The 9747-nt window shown below is 37.9% G+C and overlaps 1 protein-coding gene across 1 annotated transcript in view; it reads right to left on the bottom strand.

Moving 5' to 3' along the window:
- LOC101848513 overlaps positions 1-9747 on the bottom strand; it is a gene marked incomplete in the record, with an annotated part of 83813 nt that overhangs the window by 7750 nt on the left and 66316 nt on the right. The window contains 6 exon segments of the mRNA XM_013081279.2: positions 2368-2562; positions 3002-3142; positions 5416-5535; positions 6694-6797; positions 7261-7417; positions 8581-8666. Coding sequence (XP_012936733.1) covers positions 2368-2562; positions 3002-3142; positions 5416-5535; positions 6694-6797; positions 7261-7417; positions 8581-8666 — 803 coding nt within the window.

The following is a 9747-nucleotide window of genomic DNA, read 5'->3' as shown; positions in this document are numbered from 1 at the left end:
TGTATATATAGATAGATAGATAGATAGATAGATAGATAGATAGATAGATAGATAGATAGATAGATAGATAGATAGATAGATAGATAGATAGATAGATAGATAGATATGATACGATATGTATTATTCTATATTCCACATATACAAACATCACGGTTAAAAAAATACACAAGACAATACTCTTCACAAAGGAATACTTGATTTAACCTGAACTCCAACAACCAACAATTGTATGGTGTTTTCCCCATTTTTCCAGGCTGGTATCATATACAGACATGATAATAATAATAAAATAATAATAATAATAATAATAATAATAATAATAATAATAATAATAATAATAATAATAATAATAATAATAATGAACAAGATATTCTTGTCAAGTTTGATTTTGATTTCCAGTTTGATTTTAACCATAACATCAACACTCTTAGAACGTCCTGTCAAGCGTGCGCCGCCACTCGAGAGCTCATAAGAAATACCGAAAAAAAAAACCCCGTAAATATAGCCAACAAGCTCCATCAAACCTTTTAACCGGCAGTATAAAAATAAAACACGAAAAAGAACACCATGCGAGAGAGAAAAAGAAACCACAGCAGAAACTGAAATGAAGTTAAAGATACATACAAACTAGTTTGAGTTTGAGTTTGAGTTGAGTAAAGAGAAGCTACATTCTCGAGCCAGGCAGAGAAAAGAGTTAAAACAGAACGCTACATTAGAAATACAAAGTTCAATCTGCTTAGCACCTAGCTTTGAGAAATTTGACATAACTATAAAAAAAATTGAGTTCAACAGCATGGCAATCTTTTTCAAATGCAATGCGTCGAATATCTTGATAACGACTACGATCTTGATAGAGAAGATAGAGCATTTGGTTTCTGACCTCATGGTCTTAGTAACTCAAAACAGCCAAGAATGTCAGATAGAACTTTGTATTTGTAAAGTAACAAAACGGCTTGTACCGCGTTCCTATCTCTTTATCGTTGTGAAAAGACATGTAAATAGTCAGGCACATTAAAGAATCATACTCCATAATATTATTGCAATAATATCACTTTTAGGTGTTTGATTTGATGTAAAAGAAAACATGAACATCAGCTGATTTTAACCAGTGGTATGAGACAGATTTGGAAACATGAAAAATATTGCAGACACCGACAAGCAAAAGAATAAATGGTTGTTGTTTTTTTTTCAAAACTGTATAATGGATAAAACTGGCAGTAATGCTATTGTTACTATAAATCAAACAATGAGTTTTATGTGATATTAATCTTCGTATTATATAAATAGAAATCGACTTTTGTTTTAAAAATAAAAGGTAACTGAATAAACAGTGCAATCTAAAATCAATGCAATACGAGCAGATCAAATAAAGACTGGCTGCAAAGTATAAATTTTAACAGAGCAAAAGAGTCGTGCAGTCTCCGTTATAAAAAGTCCGTGCAGTTTTATAAGTTAAACATTCCAACTGCTTTTTATTTCTCTGTTGTAAACGGTTTTTTTATCTTTCTTTTAAACAACAATGTTATGCAACTGACAATTTTAACGATTTTAAAATACAACAAAATAGGCAAAATAAATGTGATTATTTTTCCAAATTCGGTAACTTCATAACGAAATGTATAGATAGTTGTCTTATTATAGATTGTGCACGATGTACTATTATATAATAGTACGTTTTTATATTATGTTATATATTATGTTACAATACAAATAACGTTTTCTTAACCGACTCGTATTCTCAAATTTTCCATACAGGCTTGTCAAGAATGTTCGATTTTTTAAGTACGACCACAAGGGTATTCTTTTTTGTTCTGACAATAATCAGAGACATCCAGGTCAGGAATTAGTCACCAATTTGTCAGGTGTCCTGCTTTCATAGACAGGCCGGGTTTTTTAAAGACAAACTAAGCAAAGAAATCACAAGTGACAAAGATATCGTCAACTAAACTGTTAACGAAATTGTGAAGACGTATAATGTCTTTTTCCGCCTGCACCTCATTCACCTCTCGCTCACACAAAATAACTACTGTCGTCGTCATTGAAGAAAGAACATCGAACGAGGTCGAAAAAACAGCATTCCCATTAACAATCACCTTATGAAAACTTGTAAATCTAGCGCACAAAAGCACCTGCCTGTCACAATCCCTATCAAAATTAGATAAACAATAACATTGGAATGGAGTGTTGACTGAAACATTGCATAACAAAGCAAAGAAATGATATAGGAAATGAAATACAACAAAACTTGAAACCCTCATCCAAAAGTTCACGTCCAAGCACCAAACGAACGGAAAGTAAAACAGGCAACGACCGTTGAAAGTAGCGTTGACATTCCAGGCAAAGGGGGTCTGGTGGCCACAGATATACCTGTTTTGTCCTGACATACCAGGTCTGCACCGGACAACAATCCCTCCCGGCAAATGCGCACCGCGTCACCAGATTTGCGCACCATGTCACCCTTGCAGGCGAAGAAGAGCTCGGTGCCCTCTGGGACACGTTCTCGTCGCTGGTACGACTTGTGGACAAATTCCGCGTTTTCTGTAGGGTCTGTAAGCTCACAACCTGGAAACAAAAATATGTGTAACGACTAGGTGGAATCAAAACAAACAAAAAATCTTCTCTGTGCTGATGTGCACCATAACACACACATGGTGGGCAAAACACAAGTTCCGCTATCGTTAAGTGCTCGTGCAACTCTGATACAGTTCTAGATAGATTTAGATACAGCTAAATGAAGCGAAGAAATTTGGATTCTTACAAGATACCCCTCTGGCACATAATTATCTATACACGCAAATTCACTGTCATTCTCTCACACTGTCTCTTTTACACAAATATACACACACAAATATACACACACACACATACACACGCACACATACACACACATACATACATTCATACACATACCTACAAACACACACACATACACATACACACAAACACACACAAATACACACACATTTTTTCTCTGACACACATACACATGACACAATCTCACCTGCAGAACCATTGCAAAGGTCACAGCTTCGTGCACAGCTTCTTGCTGAAAAGTCTGAGAAATTTTTGCACATGTCGGGTTGAGCAGCAAGAAGTTGTTTACAGGTGGCCAGAGAATCAGCACATGGTCGATTCTGAATGTCTGAAATAGAACACCAGAACGGTCCATTGGACAAAAGATCTACATCTCGCTACCTCAGAGTTATAAAGTTCTACATTATATGACATATTTGGCCGTTTTCAGTTCCTAAGACCGTGAGGTCAGATTCAGAAACCAAATTAAGTCCTATCTGCTCTATGAAAATCGAAAGACTGTTCGGAGTGGTTATCAAGATATTCAAAGAATTGCATTTGAATAAGCTTGATATAATGTGAAACCCAATACATTTGACGTCAAATTTCCCGAAACTAGGTTCTGAGCAGATAGTACTTTGTAATGCTGAGGTACCGATCTGCGTGTGATGCTTCAGATTTCATAACTTATAAATCAATTGCACGGGTCGGGAACATAAAGGGCTTAAGTCACCGTGTGGTAGTTTAGAGACAGATGAAGAAAAACAACAAATATACAGCCAAACAGTGTGTGCTTGTGTATGTGTGCGTGAATGAGTAACTCTGTGTGTGTGTGTGTGTGTGTGTGTGTGTGTGTGTGTTCTTGTGTGTGTGTGTGTGTCTGTGTGTGTGTGTGTATGTGTGTGTGTGTGAATGTGTGTGTGTGTAAAAATAACATATATATTTCATTCATGTTACGAGGCACCCGAGATATGTTCACTCAAAAGTGACCTTTAAAAAATCTGGCTTGACAAGACATAACATTGCCTTAACATTGATGAAATGTTATTGTGTCAGATAATGCAGAATTCATTCAGTTTTAAATAATTGGTATCCTACATGAGCGTGTAGGGTAAGCCTTTAACACGATGATTGGGTGATTACATTTTCAAGTTTCTTTTGGACGCCCCTATAATATAGATACTACCAAGTTTAGATAATTTATTGAGACCACAGTTCCGTTTTAAAGCCATCCAGTTATGATTTTTATTTAAAGATTCTTTGTTTTGTTTTTCAAATTCTTTTAAATTATAAATTAAATACTATTTCTGTCAGATCAACCGGCGGAGGTTTGGATACATGCACAGTAAGAAGAACTACAGCAAAGGTGTATTTTGTTCTTTACCCTCTTTCAACACAAGAAGAAGGCCTCATTGTCTGCTGTTGTTGAACGTGAATTGACTGTATTGATTATATTGTGAGGAAAAGGTTCCCAAAAAGGGAAGTTAAAAAAAGAGGGTGGGGGGGGGGGGGGGGGGGGGGGGGCTAGAGGCCTTGACGTCATCGTCTGACGTCATCAATACAGCTAGACGAGGCAGGTTCTATTTCGCTCGGAATTTTGACAACTAAAGCTCCGTCAAATCAACATGGAGTTGGGTATATTTTTTTCAATTCAATTTTGGGTACTTCCTAACGTAAGATTTCTAAAACAAGTACAGAAAAAACAAATATAAATAAAATTTAACAAATGAATAGATAAATAGATAGATAGATGGGTAAATAGACAAATAGATACATTTGACAAATAAATAAATAAACAAATGAAGGAAGGAATGAATGAATGAATGGATAAAGAAAAAATAAATAATGTTCCGCCCGGAAGCACCTGGAGCAGGAATAGACCGAGGTAAAGAAGAGGGGACAGCGGCAGAAAAAGCAGCGGACCTTTTCTAAGTATCGACTTACCTTGCCTTTTTTCTTATCACTATCGTTTAAAAAATGAAAGCTATCTAAGACATAATGCTAAAAAAAAATGTGATTAACTCAAGTAAGGAGTCAACGTTTCGCGTATTGACAATAAATCACGGCTCACATATTGTCATGATCTGATTAATATATTTTTTAAAAAAATAGAGAATGTGCCGAGAAACAATTCTAGATAAAAGTAAAGGTTAGCCTACAGCATTTCCAGTTGCTTGAGCTAGTGAACAGTGTCCAGTTTAACTTATGAGTTGATACTGGAATAGTAGTTATACATGTTAGCCCACGAACAGAGGGTAGAGAGGTTTTGTGCTGTGAGTGAGTGAGTGAGGAAGTGAGTGCGTGGGCATGTGTGTGTGAGTGAATGTGTGTACATGTGTGCGTGTGTGTGTGTGTGTGTGTGTGTGTGTGTGTGTGTGTGTGTGTGTGTGTGTTAGTGTGTTGGTGTGGGTGTGGGTGTGTCTCTGAGTGTCTGTCTGTCTGCCTGTATCTATATGCGCGCTAGCGCGTGTGTGTGTCAACGAATTTAATCTGTGATTTCACGCATAATATGAGAGTATGTATATATTCGTGTGTGTGTGTGCAGAGGGGTTGTGTTTTACTGTAGTCCTCACCTCCCCACCCCCACCCCCGAAAAATACTACTCCAGAGATGAGAGCTTACCGTAAGAGTTTTTCTCACAGATGAATCTCTCGAGGTGGAATCTGCAGGCTCTGTCCGTCCACTGACCATCTGGCTGGAGCTTCAAACATCGCCAAATGCCGTTCTTCAAGGACGGGAAGCCTGCACAAGACAGCACAAGAATAATATTATTACATGTATCAGAGTGGACATTTGGTAAACGGTGTGAAAATAAGAAGAATAAAGCTTGCTTGTAGATTTCGCTACCTCAGAATTACAAAGTTCTATCTGCCTACTACCTAGTTTTGCGAAATTTGACGTAAGATATTATGAATTTCACATCATGTTAAGATTATTTTGTGAATGCAATAGCCTTGAATATATTGATAATGACTGAAAAATCGTATGATTTTGATAGACGAGATAGAACATTTGATTTTTGATCTCAAGGTCTAAGTAACTCAAAACGACAAGAAATGTCAAACAGAGGTAGCCATTTGTGAAGCCCTATATTGTTTGTTTTGGTAAATGTTTTATGGCGCATGCAACTGTATAAAGTCATATTATGAGCCCGCTGGACACATAAAGCATTTTCAGTTAGGAAAGAATTAATTTGAATTTGCCTGGGTGGCGGCCGAAGCTTATTCATATCGATTTTTAAGAGGATTAAAACATCTTCAACTCTTATCGATTTGGACCACCACGGGATCTTTAACCTGCGCCATTTGCATTCGGAACCTCCGAGATTTTTCGCCCTTATCCGAGAAGGCTAGTTGTAGATCTTTCCTAGCCTAAAAGATCTACACTGTATCGATGTGGGTGCAACATATTCCAACTGCGACTTCAGTCATACAATGTTAGTCACCTAACTAAAAAAAAAAAAAAAAGAAAAAAGAAAGAAAAAATTGCCAGAGGACTGTTTTGGTTAACGTTTGACATGTTGTGGAGAAGAAAGACAATGGATGACACCAGGTTGTGCGCATAAAGAATAAAACATGTGTATGCAGAAATAGTAGGACTTGTACTTGGAGAAACATTAGGACTTGAATGTGGTGAAACATTAGAACTTGTGTGTGGACCTATTAGGACTTGTGCATGGAGAAATACTAGTGAAGAAATATTTGGTACTTGAATGTGGTGAAACATTAGAACTTGTGTGTGGACCTATTAGGACTTGTGTATGGAGAAATACTAGTGAAGAAATATTTGGTACTTGAATATGGTGAAACATTAGTACTTGTGTATTGAGAAATATCAGGACTTGTGAATGGAGAAATATTTGCGTGTGAAGAAACATAATATTATGACCAAAGCTCATACCCGTTCTCCAGTTGGTCCAGGTCAAATTCGATCCGTCTGCCCAAAACCAGTCGTCTTTCAACTGCTGACTCTGAGCACCCAAGTACGCGCCTAAGTCAAAGTGTCTGGGGATACAATCAAGGCGAAACGAACACAATCAATAAATAGATCGCGAGTAAAAAAATTACTTAGAAATGTGCAGCCATGTTTGGATCTACATTTTGCTATGTGGAAAACTACCCCAACAGGTAGGCCAAGTCTTACATGGAAACACTTTGAGAGCTTGAATAGGCAGGGGGCAGAAAAAGACCACGATGATAAATTAGAGATTTTTGAAGAGCATTCGAGCAGAGAAATAAATAGCAAACTATCGTTGCTGATCTCTGTTTCTGTTATGTTTTTTTAACAAGAAAAAGAACAAGAACATCAAGAAGAACAAGAACAAGAACATCAAGAAGAACAAGAACAAGAACAAGAACAAGAACAAGAACAAGAACAAGAACAAGAACATAAAGAAGAACAAGAACAAAAAGAAGAGCAGAAACAAGAAGGTGTAGTCTTGTTCCAACCTGTTGTCTAAATGCTTACCTGAGAGTGCCCAGAAAGTTGTTGGTGACTTCATCTCTTGCTATTGCCAGATAGGCTCCATGCTCTGCGCACGTACTCTCTGCCTCGGGGTATTTGTGTGGCTCGTCATAGTGTTTGTAACACCTGCCCTGGAACAGGGTCCAGCCCTGATCACACTCTATAAGGAACATGAAAAACAAAATAGTTGTAACACTAGGTATCGCGTGAACATCTATCTCTCACTGGTAAAGTCGAAGGCCTGGCCACATTCTTTAAGGAAAATTTAAAACAAAACAGGTGTAATACTCAGTATCGACTTAGGGACCAGATAAACTTGATAGCAAGCGAGGCAGGAGTAGAGCCAGAGCAACTCAACCGAAAACCTGCACAACAGATAGGTTTGGGGATATACCAGGGTGATTTGGTTTGTTTTGAGAGAATCGGAGCAAAGAAATGAACGGAGAACCATGTCTGTCACAGATGTGGCACTTGATGATGATGGTGATGATGATGATGATGATGATGATGATGATGATGATGATGATGATGATGATGATGAGGAGGAGGAGGAGGAGGAGGAGGAGGAGGAGGAGGAGGAGGAGGAGGAGGAGGAGGAGGAAGATGAGGATGATGATGATGATGATGATGATGATGACGAGGAGGAGGATGAGGAGGAGGAGGAGGAGGAGGATGATGATAGTGATAATGATGATGATGATGATGATGATGATGATGATGATGATGATAATGATGATGATGATGATGATGATGATGATGATGATGATGATGATGATGATGATGATGATGAGGAGGACGTTTTATATTAGGTACCTGAAAGAGATGGGATGCAGTTGGACAGGGGGGGGGGGACTTATGGCTAAGGACAAAAGTACATGTACGTGAAGAACAGTGCTTTTATTTTTTTAAAGTTTTAGTAGAGTTTTTACGGCGATCGTAACTGCATAAAGTCATATGAGCTCCAAGGGGTGGATGTCAATAGAGAAGTCCATACAGGAAATCAGGCTTACTCTGCTCACCTCTCTAGCTTCAACAGCACAAAGTCTACTTCGACTATCAAGGCACCTCGGAAATAGCTGGGCAAAAGAATGTGACAAACATACAAAAGAAGTAGAGGGAAAATGACGATAGTAAGGATTAGAAAAGAAAAAGCAGCAGTTCCCAGTTGAAGTTCAGGCACAGTTATAAGCATGACATTGATGAATCAGCCGATTTAAAATTCTACTGAGCATAACAACATATTAATGTCCGCCATTTGGGAATGGCCTAAAGACAATTTGGTCAGTAGCACCTCCCAAGGGTGTAGTACTCTTCTTTACATACCAAAGCAAGCAAAAAGCGCTGGTGACCAAAGTCCGTCACTCTGGCACGTCCTGTCTACTGTTGAGTTGGAGTTCTCGTCCTTACATCTGGAAATTGAGGAAATCGTATAGTTTTTACGGCCCTTTCAACACTGTCAAGTTATTTTAAGAGGCGTTTATTATATAAATTAGAGAGAAAAATAGTAAGGGATGTTCAGAGGTTTCTTGTCAGGCTTACATCTCAAGGATGGACCTGTTGGAAAGTGTTACAGAATATTTTTTAAATAAAGTTGTAATTGTCGATGTTGCAATGATAATATATAGTAATTGTATTACGCAAATTCCCACTCAACAGCAATCTCTGTGCGCTTTACAATCAATAATATTATTACCCAAGCAGAGCTGATAGCATTCTGAAGCAATCTCAAATTCCTGGGAAGCATACAGTGCTAGCTGTAGTCTATTGGCACTAAAAAACTAACATACTGACAGGACAAGAGCTTTCCCTGTCTATGACCGGGTACCCATTCCCACCTGAGTGAAGTGAGGAAAATACGTGTACCGAACCAGTCACCTCCCAATTACCACAAGACTATTGAGCCACCCTTATGGACACAATTCAGATCGATCAGGAAGCGGGCTGTTTGGAACCTGCCTGCCAAGTTCAGCTCGGGCCGAAAGATAGAACTTACCTAAAGACAGACGGAAATACTTCATTTTAAACCATCATCCCAATGTCCACTAGGGAACCGAACTCAAGTACCGTATTCTACATGGAACGTTAAAGCGAATAATCGCTTCACAACACACGTATGTATAGAATTGTTCAGTAATCTTGATGATGATGATGATAAAACTGAAGTTAACAAAGCAAAACGACGAGTCATTACGCTGCTACTTTATTCACCCATGCCGTAAAATATAAGTTTGGAAAACTCTTTAGGTGGACGCATTATCTATTCGATTAGCACCAGACCAAAAGAAATTATGACGAGGAGCGTTTTGAACCATCATCCATAAATTAGAAACACGAATTTGCATATTTCATGGTGCACATGTTATTGCCTGCTTTATAAATTTCCAAAAAAAAAGAAAAAAAAAAAGAAATGAAAACTGCAAGATAATTTAAGTTTGAATAACAGCTCGTCTTCAAGAGTTCTTGAATTGTCTACAGGCGTGTTCTCAGTAA

This window comes from Aplysia californica, unplaced genomic scaffold, assembly GCF_000002075.1.
Source record: "Aplysia californica isolate F4 #8 unplaced genomic scaffold, AplCal3.0 scaffold00124, whole genome shotgun sequence".
NCBI classification, from domain to species: domain Eukaryota; kingdom Metazoa; phylum Mollusca; class Gastropoda; order Aplysiida; family Aplysiidae; genus Aplysia; species Aplysia californica.
The sequence above is the reverse complement of the archived record's forward strand: the minus strand, read 5'-3'. Positions and strand labels throughout refer to the sequence as shown.